Raw genomic sequence first — 20,605 nt, 5'->3', positions numbered from 1 at the left:
AGGCTACAAAGCAATGGAAAGGAACGCATGCAGCCTTATGTATAATACACCCTGGCTCCCGGCTTCCAGACTCCATGTTTCTACCCTCACCCACCGTACACAATCCAAACCCTCAGCGGCTTGGAAGCATGCTGTACTTGTTACTACTATTTTCCCCTGGCACTGACAGAACGGGGCTGTCTGTCAATATTTCTTATCTGCCTCTCTTTAAGCCTGGATAATCGAGAGTGGCTGTTGGCCAGTTAAAAAGTCGGAAAGGACAGAGAGAGAGGGGAGGAACAAATGAGAGAGCGGGAAAGAGAGAGGGTAGAGAGGCAAAGCAAGAGAAAGGGAGAGAGGAAAAGAGAGAGCGATAGAGAGAGATGGAAAGTGGATGGAGAGGGGAGGCTTTCACTCATAGGAGGAACATTTGGTGCAGTGCTGAAACTTCTTCCCCAAACCCAGCTTCTTCTTCTGCCTAGAGATCGCCACGGCTATGGCCACTGGACACCTATGAGAAGGCGACCGCACACACTGACAAGAGGACTCTGTCTCCACTAACCTCTGGTAACTTTTCTTTTTGGGGGTATTTTGCCATTTTGTGAAAACTACATTTTGTACACTTGTTGAATTTGGGTCTCAAAGGGACTTTGATGACAATACGTGTATCTACGGTATGCTAAAGAATGTTTCACGTTGAAATTATTAAATTAATAGTTTCTTGTTTGAAAATGGTTTATTATGAAATTGCTTAATGCAATGTAAGGCAAGTAAACACCTGTTGGAGTACCTCATTGCATCCTTTTTGGATAAATCATTAGTATGGACTTTTAGTACAATTTCAAATCGTTGACATGCAATTTGTTTCGGTGTGTTGTAGTGTGTTGTAGCTTTCACTGAAGCTTTGTGCTTATCAATGTCTCAGATGTGATAATCTACTAGTGTGTAGATTCCTATGATCTGAGCTGCTGCAGTGGCAGACAGCAGGTAGCAAACTAAAGACATTAAGAGGAGTTATCAGTCCCTTGTATGTCCCACTGTCATATGCAAAGAATTAATGGAATTATTCAACTGAACTTTGCTGGGAGCTCTGACTCTGCTGGGCCCTCGTCTGAGTCTCCTTGTAAACCGACAAAAAAGGTTTTGGGAAAAAAATCCATAGAGGTACCAAGACCAGGGGCTTGCATTTATTATTTTCATGAGTTTCTGCAGTTGTGACATATGTGAACAAAACAAAAGCTAGGCAATCCCAAAAGTAACCCCCTGTAGATCATTCTAAAATAGGAACATGTTGACAGTGAAATACCCCTCCCAGGCTCCAAGTGGTTCAGTCCACTGTGATGATAAGGGTTCATGGTTGTCATTACTTTATTTGATTTTTGAGTTGATATAATGTTTTGGCTTTTCCCTCATTGCCTGAGGAACTTGGCAGTAATACATTTCCACCTTATTTTGGCGAAGTAGTACATACTGAACAGCAGATGTTGATTTTGGGATGGAATAACTTTTTATTGCATTATTTTAAGCAATTAAGTTTAAAATGCAAATGTTGACATGTTAAAGACAGTCATTTAAGACTGCAGGTGTACAGTGCCTTCGGAAAGTATTCAGCAAAAACAGGTTTTTATTAAATTAATACAAATTAAAACATGAAATATCACATTTATATGAGTATTCAGACCTTTTACTCAGTACATGTTTCAAGCAGACCACCATAGTCCCTGTGCCCAAGAACACGAAGGCAACCTGCCTAAATGACTACAGACCCATAGCACTCACGTCCGTAACCATGAAGTGCTTTGAAAGGCAGGTAATGGCTCACATCAACACCACTATCCCAGAAACCCTAAACCCACTCCAATTTGCATAACGCCCAAACAGATCCACAGATGATGCAATCTCTATTGCACTCCACACTGCCCTTTCCCACATGGACAACAGGAACACCTATGTGAGAATGCTATTCATTGACGACAGCTCAGTGTTGAACACCATAGTACCATCAAAGCTCATCACTAAGCTAAGGATCCTGGGACTAAACACATCCCTCTGCAACTGGATCCTGGACTTCCTGACGGGCCGCCCCCAGGTGGTGAGGGTAGGTAGCAACACATCTGCCACGCTGATCCTCAACACTGGAGCCCCCCAGGGGTGCGTGCCCGGTCCGCTCCTGTATTCCCTGTTCACCCACGAATGCATGGCCAGGCACGACTCCAACACCATCATTAAACTTGCAGACAACACAACAGTGGTAGGCCTGATCACCGACAACGACGAGACAGCCTATAGGGAGGAAGTCAGAGACCTGGCCGGGTGGTGCCAGAATAACAACCTATCCCTCAATGTAACCAAGACTAAGGAGATTATTGTGGACTACAGGAAAAGGAGGACCGAGCATGCCCCCATTCTCATCGACAGGGCTGTAGTGGAGCAGGTTGAGAGCTTCAAGTTCCTTGCGGTCCACATCAACAACAAACTAGAATGGTCCAAACACACCAAGACAGTCGTGAAGAGGGCACAACAAAGCTCATTCCCCCTCAGGAAACTAAAAAGATTTGGCATGGGTACTGAGATCCTCAAAAGGTTCTACAGCTGCAACATCGAGAGCATCCTGACTGGTTGCATCACTGCCTGGTATGGCAATTGCTCAGCCTCTGACCGCAAGGCACTACAGAGGGTAGTGCGTATGGCCCAGTACATCACTGGGGCTAAGCTGCCTGCCATCCAGGACCTCTACACCAGGCGGTGTCAGAGGAAGGCCCTAAAAATTCTGTTGGAAGGTGAACCTTCACCCCAGTCTGAGGTCCTGAGAACTCTGGAGCAGATTTTCATCAAGGATCTCTCTGTACTTTGCTCCGTTCATCTTTGCCTCAATCCTGACCAGTCTCCCAATCACTGCCACTGAAAGGCATCCCTACATCATGATGCTGACACCACCATGCTTCACCGTAGGGATGGTGCCAGGTGTCCTCCAGACATGACGCTTGGCATTCAGGACAAATAGTTCAATCTTGGTTTCATCAGACCAGAGAATCTGGTTTCTCATGGGCTGATAGTCTTTAGGCACCTTTTGGCAAACTCCAAGCAGGCTGTCATGTGCCATTTACTGATGAGTAGCTTCCATCTGGTCACTCTACCATAAAGGCCTGATTGGTGGAGTGCTGCAGAGATGGTTATCCTTCTGGAAGGTTCTCCTATCTCCACAGAGGAACTCTAGAGCTCCGTCAGAATGACCATCGGGTTTTTGGTCACCTCCCTGACCAAGACCCTTCTCCCCCGATTGCTCAGTTTGTAGGAAGAGTCTCGGTGGTTCCAAGCTTCTTCCAATTAAGATTGATGGAGGCCATTGTGTTCTTGGGGATCTTAAATGCTGCAGAAATGTTTTGGTACTGTTCCCCAGATCTGTGCCCCGAAACTTTCCTGTCTTGGAGCTCTACAGACAATTCCATCGACCTCATGGTTTGGTTTCTTCTCTGACATGCACTGTCAACTGTGGGACCTTATATAAACAGTTGTGTGCCTTTCCAAATCATGTTCAATCAATTGAATTTACCACAGGTGAATCTCCCCAAATGCAGGTTTGCCAAGCGTGTAGCATCATACCCAAGAATACTCAAGGCTGTAATCGCTGCCAAAGGTGCTTCAACAAAGTACTGAGTAAAGGTTCTGAATACGTATGTATTTCAGTTTTTATTTTTAATAAATTAGCAAACATTTCTAAAAACCTGTTTTTGCTTTGTCACTATGGGGTATTGTGTGTAGATTGATGAGCATTTAAAAAAAATCAATTTTAGAATAAGGCTGAAACCTAACAAAATGTGAAAAAAGTCAAAGGGTCTGAATACTTCCCGACGCCACCGTATACCTACAGTCTTAAATGACTGTGTTTAATATGTCAACCTTTGCATTTTATACAGTGCCTTCAGAAGGTATTCAGACCACTTGACTTATATGGGGGATTGGAAATTATGCTGGCAATTACATTGATGGAAGCTACAATCTATCTGCAATATTACAGCTGATTAACCCTTCCCCCCATTTTAAGTTTAAAAAAGGCTGCAGGTGCTAACCTTGAAATAGCCATTTAGTACAGTAGAGAAAACCATTCATAAACTTTTATCCTTAACAACAGCTCTATGATGTAGAAGAAAATAGCAATCAAAGACTGTGGGTAAGAACCTGATCGAGGAACCAGAAAATCTGTATTGTGTTTTTAGTCTAGATAACTCTTCTGGTAGCACCTTTTCTGGAAAAGTAGGAGGAATCAGCTGTTCAACATGAGCTTCCCGACTCCCTTGTCCAGCTGGATGCAACCCACCAGGCATCACATAAATATTGTACTCAGTATTACTGCAAACTAGATGAATAACTCAGACTCTAAATCCCTCAAGGAATTGGGAGTCATGTTTTGGGTTCAAGTTTTAGGAAATATGTCTGGCAGAAGAATCTTTATGTTGGTTATGTTGTCTTTTTCTAGGGGGGTTATAATAACTGCACACCAGCGTCATTATTCCTGCCATTCTGTCATCTTGACCAAGGTGGAGAGCTATAAAGTGCCCCAATAACATCAGAGGTCAATGAGTGGGTCATAGAAGGGAAAAAAAGCCATATGGTGAATGCGCGCTTGGTTGGGTTGTGTATCGGAGGACGCATGACTTTCAACCTTCGCCTCTCCCGTTGTAGCGATGAGACAAGATAGTAGCTACTAACAATTGGATACCACGAAATTGGGGAGAAAAAGGGGGTAAAATTCAACAATAAATAAATAAATAAAACAAATGTAGTGTGGTGCATACTCCAACAAGCGCTAATGTATAGTAGCACATTAACTTTGGCATCCAATCAGGTCTCTTTATCTCTTGGACAATGGTTGCCATCCATTTGTCATGACTAAATGTGTTTGGTCACTATCCAGAGCAGGAATTTCACTGTCTGACACAGTAAATGAATTCCATGTGGTTTCAGCAGAAATGTAGAATTATCCAGATCGGAGGGAAGTCGATAGAGGGAAAAGCCATGCTGACTGGCTCATGTCACAGTGTTGCTTTCCAGCGACTTCCCCCGGTGCTCAGGACGGGTTGGGGGGAAAGGGCCGGAACAAAATGGCCGGCTCTACCGTGGCAGCTTGGCCCCTCACTAAGCTGTGCCTCAAATCCTGGGTCAGAGAGTGGAAAAACCCAGTCATGTTATGGCTGTGACAACAAACAGACAGCACAGTTACATATGGTGGACGAGGGTTAGATCTCGGTCATTGCAGAATTGACCTATCCAAGTCTAGTCATTGTCTCAGGAAAACCCACTGCTTTAGGTTAATTGGTTGGAATGACTGAGCATACCAAAGTCCATACCTACCTTCCTTCCACAAATCACAAATGCTTTCTATGGAGCATACTGTACAATATCTGTTCCTCAGTGGAGGCTGCTGAGGGGAGGAAGGCTCATAATAATGGCTGGAACGGAGTGAATGGAATGGCATCAAACACATGGAAACCATGTGCTTGATACCGTTCCACCTATTCCACTCCAGCCATTACCGCGAGCCTGTCCTCCTCAAATAACGTGCCACCAACCTCCTGTGCAGTTCCTCATTCATAGCTGCTTCATTTATATCTGCAGTTTCTTACTTTCACTTGCTGGAAACTGCAATGAAATACACAGTTTCCTAAAGCAGCCAGAGAGAAACAAAGAAGTATGGCTAAAAGTATTCTGAGTACTCACAGAGAGAGAGAGAGAGAGAGAGAGAGAGACTTCAGAATGTTCTTCCATGTTTCATTGTTACTAACACAGACTTATTTTCCATTGTAAGTTGCTTTATCTTGTTTACAACAAATGCAATATACTGACCCTCCATTGTTTGTCACAGATGTCTACTTTAAATATTTAAGATATGCATTGCATGGAATTCAAGTAAGAACAGTGACGAGTAAGAAAACCAGTCTGCAGTTCATTGATTTGTTAACTGATAGGAATAATTGGAATGACAATCTCAGCTATGCATGTGTTGTTTCCCTTTCCCTATAGGTGCACATTTGGAGTTTGGTACTTCAGTATCATGCGTTACAAAACCAGATCCATGCATTGTGTCTTGCCGTGTCTGTGCTTCATGCTCCTTCACTTGTCTTGTGCAGCACAAGATGAGGACATGAGATTCAGTAAGAGTGCTTCTGTCTTCATCGTTATATGTGACACATTTCCATTGCATGGTGTCCATTATCGCTTACTGTTACTATAAATGCAGAATGGATGTTCAGGAAAGCTTTCTATGTACTGTATTGGTAAAGGCCATTCCTTTATAAGAAGTGAATATTCTTCATTCATCTTTTTTTCAAGGCTGTGTAAAACCACTCATCTTTATCATCTCTCTTACAGGTTGTAAAACTGTTGCAAGTGATTTGGTCTTTATCCTAGACGGCTCATGGAGTGTAGCTGATGTGAACTTTGAAATAGTCAAGCGATGGCTCGTCAACATCACCACAAGCTTTAACATCGGCCAGAAGTTCACCCAGGTCGGTGTGGTCCAATACAGTGATGATCCAATCATAAATATCCCGTTAGGGAAGCACCTTCGTAGCAAGGATCTCATCAGAGCCATGGAATCCATCGACTACATGGGGGGAAACACAAGAACTGGGACGGCCATACAGTTCGCTAGCGACAAACTATTTAACCTGTCTGAACGAGGCCCTAAGGGTGTTGCTAGAATCGCTGTGGTCCTAACAGACGGAAAGTCACAAGATGAGGTGAAAGCAGCAGCAGAGGAAGCCAGGAGAAGAGGAATAATAATATTTGCCATTGGTGTGGGATCTGAGACGGAAGAGGAGGAGTTGAACGCTATTGGAAACAAGCCCTCCTCCACCTATGTGTTTTATGTCGATGACTATAAAGCTATTTCCAAGATCCGTGAGACCATAAGGCAGAAGTTGTGTGAAGGTAGGCATTTTCTAATGAAGAAATGGGGATTCTCATGAGCCCCATCCTTCAGCTTTATAACAAACCAAGTGGTGGGGCTGACATTTCTGTTGTTCAAAATTAAGGTGTCGTTCTCTAAAAACCCTTCGGTTGATTTAACATGTTTTCACATTGCTAAACATTCAAGCTCTTAAGAAACAGGAAATGTCTTGAAATGTAATGTTTTCTCAAGATCTAATGATTGTGAATCTAATGTTTTCTGAAGTTGTTGACTGCGTTGGATGACAAGCCAAACTGTGTCAAGAGAGTCATGTCAACGTGATGTCACTGCTTCAGGGTGAAGGTTAGGGAAGCAATTGCTAGAACACCAGGTTAAACTTTTATTGACCTATACCTAATCTTTGTAAAACTGAAAGGGGTACAGTATGTGCATGGCTTTTGGCACTTGGTGTCATGGTAGTCGACATAACAAGAATGTTGAAAATACTTCTAAAACAGAAGAGTTTTATCAAGAACAACACCCAGAACAAAACGGTACCTTTTTGAAAGGTTGTATCCACATTCAAACAATAAAGAAGTATGATCCCTTGTAAATGAATAGCCTACTGGGACTAGAAGGTAATTTTCCATTAAGAACAATTGTGGGACTTGCTTTATCTCTTTGAAAGTATTTTTGTGGTAGTGGAAGAAGTGTTCTATGTTTAGACTTAAATGCAGAGAAGTAAGACTAAGATTTTGTCTAACTTGTTGGGAAAGTAGTTAACTGTCACGTTGTATAATGATCAGAGACATGTGCAGGAATACGTAATAGGGGGGCTTTATTACTCCCTCCAAAAAGACATGTCATGAAAAATGCACAGGGACGAATCCCAAAACAAACACGTATATAAAATACGCAGGGATGTAACCCAAACAAAAGAGTGAGGTTTAAACGTCTAGTAACTACACAGGACAAGACCAGTAAAAACACTACACGAGACCCAAAATAACAAGTGCACAATACACATACCACATACCAACTTCCGTGGTATGTCTTCAATGGTAAAAACAATAACACATACAGTGCCAGTGAACATTTTGGACACACCTACTCATTCAAGAGTTTTTATAAATGTTTTACTATTTTCTACATTGTTGAATAATAGTTAAGACATCACAGCTATGAAATGACACATTTGAAATCATGTAGGTAGTAACCAAAAAAGTGTTAAACAAATTAAAATGTATTTTATATTTTACATTCTTCAAAGTAGTTACCCTATGCCTTGATAAAAGCCTTTCACATTCTTGGCCTTCTCTCAACCAGCTTCACCTGGAATGCTTTTCCAACAGTCTTGAAGGAGTTCCCACATATGCTGAGCACTTGTTGGCTGCTTTTCCTTCACTCTGCGGAACCCATGCCAAATCTTTTTAGTTTCCTGAGGGGGAATCGGCTTTGTCGTGCCCTCTTCACGACTGTCTTGGTGTGTTTGGACCATTCTAGTTTCTTGTTGATGTGGCCTCCAAGGAACTTGAAGCTCTCAACCTGCTCCAGTACAGCCCCGTCGATGAGAATGGGGGCGTGCTCGGTCCTCCTTTTCCTGGTGTCCTTTAGTAGTGGTTTCTTTGCAGCAATTCAATCCTGAAGGCCTGATTCACACAATCTCCTCTGAACAGTTGATGTTGAGATGTGTCTGTTACTTGAACTGTGAAGCATTTATTTGGACTGTAATCTCTGAGGATGGTAAGTCTAATGAACTTATCCTCTGCAGCAGAGGTAACTCTGGTTCTTCCTTTCCTGTGGCGGTCCTCATGAGAGCTAGTTTCATCATAGCACTTGAAGAAACTTTAAAAGTTCCTGAAATTTTCCCGGATTAACTGATCTTCATGTCTTAAAGTAAGGATGGACTGTAATTTCTCTTTGCTTATTTGAGCTGTTCTTGCCATAATATGGACTTGGTCTTTTACCAAATAGGGCTATCTTCTGTATACCACCCCTATCTTGTCATAACACAATTGATTGGCTCAAATGCACTAGGAAGGAAAAAAAGTATACAAATTAACTTTAAAGAAGGCACACCAGTTAATTGAAATGTATTCCAGGTGACTACCTCATGAAGCTGGTTGAGAGAATGCCAAGAGTGTGCAAAGCTGTCATTAAGGCAAAGTGTGGCTACGTTGAAGAATCTAAAATCTAAAATATTATTTAAAATATTTTAATTAATTTATTAAATTTGTTTAACACTTTTTTAGTTACTACTTGATTCCATATGTGTTATTTCATAGTTTTGATGTCTTCACTATTATTCTAAAAAACCTTGAATGAGTAGGTGTGTCCAAACTTTTGACTAGGACTATATAATTATTAAAAGGCAAGACAAACTTTGAAACAACCATAAATACATTACTTTATATTGACATCCTAGAAAGTGACACTATTCATTGCGCTTTTCCCTAACCTATAATTTGAAATGTATGTAAGTTCTGTGGCAGTTAATTCAACAGTGGGAAGTTAGCTTCATGAAATTAGTTGATGACTTGTAGGGAAGGCCTGTTTGCTCAAAGACCTCTCCATCACAGTTGACAATTCCACGGTTTCCCCCTCCTAGAGTGCAAAGAACCTTGGCCTGACCCTGGACAAACATCAAGGCAGTGACTCATCCAGGCACTTGTCATCTCCCATCTGCACTACTGCAACTTGCTGTTGGCTGGGCTCCCCGCTTGTGCCATCAAACCCTTGTAACTTATAAAGAATGCTGGAACCCGCCTGGTGTTCAACCTTCCCAAGTTCTCCCATGTGACCCTGCTCCTCTGCACATTCCACTGTCTTCCAGTTGAAGCTCGCATCCACTACAAGACCATGGTACTTGCCTACGGAGCAGCAAGATGAACTGCCCCTCCCTACCTTCAGGCTACGCTCAAACCCTACACCCCAACCCGAACACTCCGTTCTGCAATCTCTGGACTCTTGGCCCTACCACCCCTACAGGAGGGCAGCTACCCCCTTTTTAAAAATGTTTTTTAATATAAAATGCCTTTCGTGAACTAACACTCACACTTTACTTTTTCCCCCCTTACTAGCTCTGACTTTGCTGATAGCTACTTTATTGAGGGAAAATGTACTTACTATGACTGTGATATGTGGTTGTCCCACCTAGCTATCTAAGATGAATGGACTACTGTAAGTTGCTCTGGAAAAGAGCATCTGCTAAATGACTAAAATGTAAATGTAAAATGTTGATGTGGTTACTAAAACAGTAGTACCTATTGATTGGTAGAATATAAGTCTGTTCTGATTCGAATAGCAGAGAAGTAAACTAAGATTGCATACCATGTAAGTTTTTGTCCAACTTGTTGAAAGATGTGTCAAAATGTCAGTTGTTTGTATAGGTTGACAGAAAATACAGTTGATGTGGTTACTAAAACATTTGTAACATTTGATTGGAAGAAGATATTTCTGTTCTGATTCCAAATTTGAAAAGCAGAGACATTTACTAAGATGTTATACATTCTATGTCTAACTTGTTGGGAAAGTGGTCAAAGTAGCTGATTTGTGTCAAAAGTTGTATTTATGGGTTGCACCTCTGTCACTCGGTTGCGTCGTTGCCACTGTCAGTGATCTACAGATGCTGCAGCATATTTATGTCCGGCTGATGGGTAATGCTCAATCTTTCTGAACGGGTTCTAATGACTGTTTCCTCAAAAGTACACTAGTGGCCTGGAAATACGATGACTTTGATAAAGTAGACAAATAATTAGTAGAAAAAAACTTTGCAGTCATTATGATGTCGTCAAGTTTTCTCTAGAGAAATGGCAATGTTGCCATGAGCTAGCAAAGTTAGTCAGAAATAGCTATCAATGCTAATGTTAGCTAGCAAAAATTCTGGTGCTCTCCCCTCAGTCTTAGTGAGGTAGCTAAAGTTTTACTGCATCTAAAGTCAATCTGGTGACATCGCAATGATGACAACAGCTTATCATACTAATTACTTGCCTCCTTTTGAAATGTCATTGTGTTCCTAAGCCACGGTTATGCAATTTAGACAAAATCTTCATCAGCACTGACACTACATTGAGTAGAATGCTCAGCTGGGCATCAGTCCCAAAACAGACATTCAAAACAATATTGTGCTGAAACGTGCAACTCGTGAATTGTTTACTTGGCATAGGTCAAGGGAGTTTTTAAGAATGGAACCTTTAGAATGCTGACAAAATCTTATTTTAAGTGGATGAGGACAAACACGTTGTATAGTTTAAAATTATAGATGTTATCTAAAAATTGTATCATAGCCTAATATTCCAGACAGTCTACACATTTGAATGTTTGAATGGCGTTTTAGCTTAAATGATGTAGAGGAATAGCGTTCTAAATATATATATTTAAAGTGGGCACTTTTGCTTTCGCAAGTCCTATTAATAATTAAGATGTGTGTTTAGGGTGTGGGTGTCATTTACATTTACATTTAAGTCATTTAGCAGACGCTCTTATCCAGAGCGACTTACAAATTGGTGCATTCACCTTATGACATCCAGTAGAACAGTCACTTTACAATAGTGCATCTAAATCTTAAAGGGGGGTGAGAAGGATTACTTATCCTATCCTAGGTATTCCTTAAACAGGTGGGGTTTCAGGTGTCTCCGGAAGGTGGTGATTGACTCCGCTGTCCTGGCGTCGTGAGGGAGTTTGTTCCACCATTGGGGGCCAGAGCAGCGAACAGTTTTGACTGGGCTGAGCGGGAACTGTACTTCCTCAGTGGTAGGGAGGCGAGCAGGCCAGAGGTGGATGAACGCAGTGCCCTTGTTTGGGTGTAGGGCCTGATCAGAGCCTGGAGGTACTGAGGTGCCGTTCCCCTCACAGCTCCGTAGGCAAGCACCATGGTCTTGTAGCGGATGCGAGCTTCAACTGGAAGCCAGTGGAGAGAGCGGAGGAGCGGGGTGACGTGAGAGAACTTGGGAAGGTTGAACACCAGACGGGCTGCGGCGTTCTGGATGAATTGTAGGGGTTTAATGGCACAGGCAGGGAGCCCAGCCAACAGCGAGTTGCAGTAATCCAGACGGGAGATGACAAGTGCCTGGATTAGGACCTGCGCCGCTTCCTGTGTGAGGCAGGGTCGTACTCTGCGGATGTTGTAGAGCATGAACCTACAGGAACGGGCCACCGCCTTGATGTTAGTTGAGAACGACAGGGTGTTGTCCAGGATCACGCCAAGGTTCTTAGCACTCTGGGAGGAGGACACAATGGAGTTGTCAACCGTGATGGCGAGATCATGGAACGGGCAGTCCTTCCCCGGGAGGAAGAGCTGCTCCGTCTTGCCGAGGTTCAGCTTGAGGTGGTGATCCGTCATCCACACTGATATGTCTGCCAGACATGCAGAGATGCGATTCGCCACCTGGTCATCAGAAGGGGGAAAGGAGAAGATTAATTGTGTGTCGTCTGCATAGCAATGATAGGAGAGACCATGTGAGGTTATGACAGAGCCAAGTGACTTGGTGTATAGCGAGAATAGGAGAGGGCCTAGAACAGAGCCCTGGGGGACACCAGTGGTGAGAGCGCGTGGTGAGGAGACAGATTCTCGCCACGCCACCTGGTAGGAGCGACCTGTCAGGTAGGACGCAATCCAAGCGTGGGCCGCGCCGGAGATGCCCAACTCGGAGAGGGTGGAGAGGAGGATCTGATGGTTCACAGTATCGAAGACAGCCGAAAGGTCTAGAAGGATGAGAGCAGAGGAGAGAGAGTTAGCTTTAGCGGTGCGGAGCGCCTCTGTGATACAGAGAAGAGCAGTCTCAGTTGAATGACTAGTCTTGAAACCTGACTGATTTGGATCAAGAAGGTCATTCAGAGAGAGATAGCGGGAGAGCTGGCCAAGGACGGCACGTACAAGAGTTTTGGAGAGAAAAGAAAGAAGGGATACTGGTCTGTAGTTGTTGACATCAGAGGGATCGAGTGTAGGTTTTTTCAGAAGGGGTGCAACTCTCGCTCTTTTGAAGACGGAAGGGACGTAGCCAGCGGTCAGGGATGAGTTGATGAGCGAGGTGAGGTAAGGGAGAAGGTCTCCGGAAATGGTCTGGAGAAGAGAGGAGGGGATAGGGTCAAGCGGGCAGGTTGTTGGGCGGCCGGCCGTCACAAGACGCGAGATTTCATCTGGAGAGAGAGGGGAGAAAGAGGTCAGAGCACAGGGTAGGGCAGTGTGAGCAGAACCAGCGGTGCCGTTTGACTTAGCAAGCGAGGATCGGATGTCGTCGACCTTCTTTTCAAAATGGTTGACGAAGTCATCTGCAGAGAGGGAGGAGGGGGGGAGGGGGAGGAGGATTCAGGAGGGAGGAGAAGGTGGCAAAGAGCTTCCTAGTGTTAGAGGCAGATGCTTGGAATTTAGAGTGGTAGAAAATGGCTTTAGCAGCAGAGACAGAGGAGGAAAATGTAGAGAGGAGGGAGTGAAAGGATGCCAGGTCCGCAGGGAGGCGAGTTTTCCTCCATTTCCGCTCGGCTGCCCGGAACCCTGTTCTGTGAGCTCGCAATGAGTCGTCGAGCCACGGGGCGGGAGGGGAGGCCCGAGCCGGCCTGGAGGATAGGGGACATAGAGAGTCAAAGGATGCAGAAAGGGAGGAGAGGAGGGTTGAGGAGGCAGAATCAGGAGATAGGTTGGAGAAGGTTTGAGCAGAGGGAAGAGATGATAGGATGGAAGAGGAGAGAGTAGCGGGGGAGAGAGAGCGAAGGTTGGGACGGCGCGATACCATCCGAGTAGGGGCAGTGTGGGAGGTGTTAGATGAGAGCGAGAGGGAAAAGGATACAAGGTAGTGGTCGGAGACTTGGAGGGGAGTTGCAATGAGGTTAGTGGAAGAACAGCATCTAGTAAAGATGAGGTCGAGCGTATTGCCTGCCTTGTGAGTAGGGGGAAGGTGAGAGGGTGAGGTCAAAAGAGGAGAGGAGTGGAAAGAAGGAGGCAGAGAGGAATGAGTCAAAGGTAGACGTGGGGAGGTTAAAGTCGCCCAGCACTGTGAGAGGTGAGCCGTCCTCAGGAAAGGAGCTTATCAAGGTATCAAGCTCATTGATGAACTCTCCGAGGGAACCTGGAGGGCGATAAATGATAAGGATGTTAAGTTTGAAAGGGCTGGTAACTGTGACAGCATGGAATTTAAAGGAGGCGATAGACAGATGGGTAAGGGGAGAAAGAGAGAATGACCACTTGGGAGAGATGAGGATCCCGGTGCCACCACCCCGCTGACCAGAAGCTCTCGGGGTGTGCGAGAACACGTGGGCGGACGAAGAGAGAGCAGTAGGAGTAGCAGTGTTGTCTGTGGTGATCCATGTTTCCGTCAGTGCCAATAAGTCGAGGGACTGGAGGGAGGCATAGGCTGAGATGAACTCTGCCTTGTTGGCCGCAGATCGGCAGTTCCAGAGGCTACCGGAGACCTGGAACTCCACGTGGGTCGTGCGCGCTGGGACCACCAGATTAGGGTAGCCGCGGCCACGCGGTGTGGAGCGTTTGTATGGTCTGTGCAGAGAGGAGAGAACAGGGATAGACAGACACATAGTTGACAGGCTACAGAAGAGGCTACACTAATGCAAAGGAGATTGGAATGACAAGTGGACTACACGTCTCGAATGGTCAGGAAGTTAAGCTTACGTAGCAAGAATCTTATTGACTAAAATGATTAAAATGATACAGTACTGCTGAGTAGGCTAGCTGGCAGTGGCTGCGTTGTTGACACTACACTAATCAAGTCGTTCCGTTGAGTGTAATAGTTTCTGCAGTGCTGCTATTCGGGGGCTAGCTGGCTAGCTAGCAGTGTTGTTTACGTTACGTTGCGTTAAAAGAACGACAATAGCTGGCTAGCTAACCTAGAAAATCGCTCTAGACTACACAATTATCTTTGATACAAAGACGGCTATGTAGCTAGCTACGATCAAACAAATCAAACCGTTGTACTGTAATGAAATGAAATGAAAATGTGATACTACCTGTGAATGCGACCGGGTTGTTGAGTTCTATTCAGTAGACGTTGGCTAGCTGTTAGCTGTTAGCTGTTGGCTAGCTAGCAGAGTCTCCTACGTTAAGGACGACAAATAGCTGGCTAGCTAACCTCGGTAAATTAAGATAATCACTCTAAGACTACACACTCTAAACTACACAATTATCTTGGATACGAAGACAGCAAAGACAGCTATGTAGCTAGCTAACACTACACTAATCAAGTCGTTCAGTTGAGTGTAATAGTTACTACAGTGCTGCTAATCGGTGGGCGTTTGCTAGCTGGCTAGCTGCTGGGCAAATAGCAGTGAAGACTACGTTAGGACGACGAAATACGATAATTATGCAATTATCTTTGATACAAGACGGCTATGTAGCTAGCTAAGAAGAAATTGCTAAGATTAGACAAATCAAACCGTTGTACTATAATGAAATGTAATGAAATTCTGTCTGTTTTTTTCCAATGAGAGGGATGTTCTTTACATTTACATTTACATTTAAGTCATTTAGCAGACGCTCTTATCCAGAGCGACTTACAGATTGGTGCATTCACCTTATGACATCCAGTGGCAGCCAGACTGCATATTTGCAAAATGTCCAGTGTCCCATGCCAATGTATTTTATTACAGATTTTAACACTTCGGCGTCCAGGCCAAATGAAATAAATTATTGTGTTCCATGGATTCACTCTAAATGAACATACAGCCCAACCTGAGCAAAGATTGGTGGCGCTTCTATGAAAATTTGTTTGTGGTGTTCAACCAGCAACACAAAAAAACACACTCTGCCATGTTGTATTTTTGTACATTTCATTCAAAACTCTCTTATTCGCTCCATTTCAGAGACTGTTTGTCCAAGCAGAATCCCAGTCGAAAGCGGTGATGTCAAGGGCTTCGATATTCTACATTATCTGGATTTGGCTATAAAAGTGAAAAAAACTCAAGGGTCTTTTTATGGGGCCAAGGCCTTTCAGGTGACATCTCGTGTTGACCTGAGTGAAAGCACAAAGTAAGCTTAAAACATCATGCCATGTCTGTATTGCTAAGTCTACTATATCTCTCTGGTACACATCACTCTGGTTGTTTTATAGTGATGTGATTGACTGATTGTTTTATTTTTGGCCCACAGGAACTTGTTTCCAGATGGCCTGCCTCCCTCCTATGTCTTTGTGTCCACACTGAGGTACAAGGGGTCTCTGATCAGGGAAGAGTGGGACCTTTGGAGGATACAGACCAATGACGGGAAACCACAAATGGCAGTCACACTAAATGGATTTGAACGCAATATCATGTTCACCACAACCAGTGTAGCACCAAGTGGTACTCAGACAGTGGTCTTCCAACAAGAACCTGCCAAGGTATGTGAACATCATGAGTGATTGGTTTCCAAATCACCAAAACAGACACATGACATGATAATACTTTACCAAGGCTCAATGGAAAGAAAAAAGGAAAAGAGAAACAAAAATAGTCTGTCTAAGTCATTCATTCATTTCTCATCTGAACTGGTAATTAACATTAACATCTTTAATGCAGATGGATAATCCATAAAGTCAATATAACACAGAGAGAGCTCATAGAAAAGTTAGCACTGTGATATGGTGTATTATTGCACACATTAATGATATTACTATTAGTATCCATAATACTAATGACATGCTAGAAAACTACATTGGTGCTGTTATATTCCAAACAAACATTTTCAAGAAAACGACTATCTGAGGATTAGGAGGTGGGGGATTGAAGACATGAGAAGAATGGAATGTAGAGAATTTAAATAATAATGTATAATCATCATCTGGTCAGATTATCAAACTTCCTAGAGCAGTCACCATGTCAGACTATTTGAAATCATCCAAAGTTTTCCTAATAGCCATATGCTAGCCGAGGCCTACTTTAAAATGTATTCCTAACATGCCTAAGCCAACACAATCTCACACTCAATTTGTACAAAAAGTATTTTAGCAGATTTTGTGTGTTTTTGTGCGTTTTGTGTAGCTTAATTCGTGTGAAAATACACACATTTTTGGGGAACAAACTTCGGAATAATCTTTTGAAAGTTATTGAAGCAGTGCATTTTGGGCAATGATGTTCTACACTGCCATTTTTTGTGTCCCATATTTATTTATATAAAAAAACTAACGTCTTAACAACAATACATGGTTTCCAGATACTCCCGTAAAGCCCAGCTCATTGGCTATCTAGCTAGCTTTGTTTGATCCCTATTGGTGCTTATTTGACACAGATACAGCTGTTCAAGTAATGGCCGCCCACGTCATCGGCGTGCCATGAAGGCATCACTCTCTGACCAAATATGGTGTCCTATAGGATATACTACACCCCTAATGAAATATTAAAGTCTTGTTACCTTCTAGGATCTCTGAGGAATAGACACGATCGTGATTTGACTTGTTGAAACAACGTTTAGGGTGAGATTTTCAAAATTTTTACAAAATCGATCGTTCATGTTAGGATATGAAAAAATAAAATTCTAACAAAACGACACTTCATGTTATCTCTGGGACCTTTTGGATGATAAATCAGAGCACGATTTTAGAATGTAAGTACACATTTCACCGTCAGCGGTGAATTTATTCGTAAACGTATCACGGTGAAAAAACAGTTTGTTGTTAGGAGCTCTCCTCAAACAATAGCATGGCATTTTTTTCCGCAGATATAGCTACTGTAAATTGGACAGTGCAGAATTTAAGCTTTCAGACGATATAAGACACTTACATGTACGGACATTTGTTGTTTCTCTAAAATCTGCGATCTTGACATAACGCACTGCATGATTTGCAACTGTCCCGTTGACGGGACGCCAATCCTTATTAATCAGGTTAATGTAAAATAATAAATTATGTTGGCTTACACTTATGGCATTTCCAAGGCTGTTTCATGATTATTATTACGGTCGTGTCACTCATGTTATATACTTAGGGTATTGTAACAAGACATACGCCAGCATTGTAGGCCTACTGCCTGTGTCCAGAGGCCTACTAGGCTTTCATGCAATGGCCATTACACGGAACCCAAACCGGCTGTGCGCGTGTGCCATCATGCATACATTTATTTTGTCCCCCCACACCAAACGCAATCACGACACACAGGTTAAAATATCAAAACAAACTCTGAACCAATTACATTCATTTGGGGACATGTTGAAAAGCATGAAACATTTATGGCAATTTAGCTAGCTAGCTTGCACTTGCTAGCTAATTTGTCCTATTTAGCTAGCTTGCTGTTGCTAGCTAATTTGTTCAGGGATATAAACATTAAGTTGTTATTTTACTTGAAATGCACAATGTCCTCTACTCTGACAATTAATCCACACATAAAACAGTCAATCGAATCGTTTCTAGTCATCTCTCCTCCTTCTAGGATTTTTCTTCTCTTGACTTTCTATCACGATTGGCAACCTCCATAAATTAGGTGCATTACCGCCACTGACCACGTTCGTTTTTCAGTCACCCACGTGGGTATAACCAATGAGGAGATGGCACGTGGGTACCTGCTTCTATAAACCAATGAGGAGATGGGAGAGGCAGGACGCAGCGCGATCTGCGTCACAAGTAGAACTGACTTCTATTTTAGCCCTTGGCAACGCAGACGCTCATTGGTGCGCGCGAACAGTGTGGGTGCAATAATTTAATAATATAGATGTCAAAATTGATTTTGCAATGCGAGCGGTGTAGTCAGCCTGTTAGGGCTCACTTTGCCACGTATGAGCCCTGGTTAGAGTCCCTGTTGCAGCTTTCACTTTCTTCCGCTACATTGGTGGCAGCGTTGGGATCACTTCCAGCTCACGTCGAGTTATGTGATCTAGTGGTGGGAAGCAATCTGTTTTTCAACATTGTGTTGTGTGTAATTACATTGATATAGCCAGTGTTGGGTATAATTACATTGATATATCTTGTGAACAATGGATAAGCAACAATGGGCGTGATGGATAGAAATAGTCACTACAGGTGTGATCAGTGCAATGCCCTGACCAGTTATTCAGAAGAAAATCCTCTGTGACTGTCTCATTTACATAAGTTAACTTACCAGTGTGGACCCAAAACAAACACATTCTACACACTTACAAAGTACCTGTTTAAAGTGTTATTACAACCGTGGTGTCATTTTGTTACTGAAGCTTATATATCTAATAACCTGACAATGATCCATATCATATGGGTAGACACATAATGCAAGTGTGTTATGCAGCCAAACACACCTATCCTTTTTTAGGATGCAAATCAGTAATATGAATCACTGTTCATCCATCCTGTTCTGATCTAATGAGATGGATGTAGGATTTTCTACGGCCTAGAATTTTGGTTCTCATTGGCAAAGACTGAACTCAAGTTAGGGGTTATATGTCAGACTCTTCTACACCACTTTGCCCAACATGTTATACCCCAGGGGTGATATAACTTGTATCATTATTACAGGGCTGTGAAACCCATAGCCGAATGGCTTCAGACAGAGCATTTCTTACTGGAAATTGCTGCTGACATTGAACATAGCTTAGGGTTAGGGAATGTAATTCATTTCAGACTCTCCAATACCAACATTCCCAACATCATATACCAAAATAGATTGTAAATAAACCCTTTTTAAGGTGATATACCTTGTATCATTATTATAGGGCTGTGAAACCCTTCAGATTGAGCATTTATCACCATTCATTAATGCGTTTGAGCCAATCAGATGTGTTTTGACATAGCAGGGGTGGTATACAGAAGATAGCCCTATTTGGTGAAAGACCAAGTCCATATTATGGCAAGAACAGCTCAAGTAAGCAAAGAGAAGCGACAGTCCGTCATTACTTTAAGACATGGTGAGTCAATCCGGAAAATTTTAAGAACTTTGAAAGTTTATTCAAGTGCAGTCACAAAAACAATCAAGCGCTATGATGAACCTGGCTCTCATGAGGACCACTACAGGAAAGGAAGACCAAGAGTTACCTCTGCTGCAGAGAATAAGTTCATTACAGTTAACTGCACCTCAGATTGCAGCCCAAATAAATGCTTCACTGAGTTCAAGTAACAGACCCATCTCAACATCAACTCTTCAGAGGAGACTGCGGGAATCAGGCCTTCATAGTCAAATTGCTGCAAAGAAACCACTTCTAAAGGACACCAATAATAAGAAGAGACTTGCTTGGGTCAAGAAACATGAGCAATAGACATTAGAACGGTGGAAATCAGTCCTTTGGTCTGATGAGTACAAATTTGACATTTTTAGTTCCAACTGCCATGTCTTTGTGAGACGCAGAGTAGGTAAACAGATGATCTCCGCATGTGTGGTTCCCACGTAAAGCATGGAGGAGGAGGTGTGATGGTGTGGGGGTGCTTTGCTGGTGACATTGTCAGTGATTTATTTAGAATTCAAGGCACACTTTACCAGCATGGCTACCACAGGATTCTGCAGCCATCCCGTCTGGTTTGCACTTAGTGGGAATATAATTTGTTTTTCAACAGGACAATGACCCAAAACACACCTCCAGGCCATGTAAGGGCTATTTGACCAAGATGGAGATGGATGAGTTGGACTGCAGAGAGAAGGAAAAGCAGCCAACAAGTGCTCAGCATATGTGGGAAGTCATTCAAGACAGTTGGAAAAGCATTCCTCATGAAGCTGGTTGAGAGAATGCCAAGAATGTGCACAGCTGTCATCATGCAAAAGGTGGTTACTTTGAAGAATGTCAAATATATTTGGATTTGTTTAACACTTTTTGGGTTACTACATGATTCCATATGTGTTATTTCATAGGTTTGATGTTGT

At 43.0% G+C, this 20,605-nt stretch overlaps 1 protein-coding gene across 5 annotated transcripts in view; it reads left to right on the top strand.

The window, feature by feature from the left end:
• Positions 1–316: 316 nt before the first annotated feature.
• LOC118398412 (collagen alpha-1(XXI) chain-like) overlaps positions 317–20,605 on the top strand; it is a 64,948-nt gene continuing 44,659 nt past the window's right edge. For 2 of the 5 annotated variants that reach the window (XM_052474186.1, XM_035793725.2), the window contains exons 1-5: positions 321–546; positions 6,001–6,131; positions 6,349–6,909; positions 15,677–15,842; positions 15,963–16,191. In XM_052474186.1, the coding sequence (XP_052330146.1) occupies positions 6,032–6,131; positions 6,349–6,909; positions 15,677–15,842; positions 15,963–16,191 (1,056 nt within the window). In that variant the 5' untranslated portion in view covers positions 321–546; positions 6,001–6,031. Of the gene's footprint in view, positions 547–6,000; positions 6,132–6,348; positions 6,910–15,676; positions 15,843–15,962; positions 16,192–20,605 lie in introns of all 5 variants that reach the window. The other 3 variants (XR_008074777.1, XM_052474197.1, XM_052474208.1) reach the window with 3 other exon arrangements.

This window comes from Oncorhynchus keta, chromosome 2 (assembly GCF_023373465.1).
Source record: "Oncorhynchus keta strain PuntledgeMale-10-30-2019 chromosome 2, Oket_V2, whole genome shotgun sequence".
NCBI classification, from domain to species: domain Eukaryota; kingdom Metazoa; phylum Chordata; class Actinopteri; order Salmoniformes; family Salmonidae; genus Oncorhynchus; species Oncorhynchus keta.
Note: the sequence above shows the minus strand (reverse complement) of the source record. Positions and strands in the feature narration are given on the sequence as shown.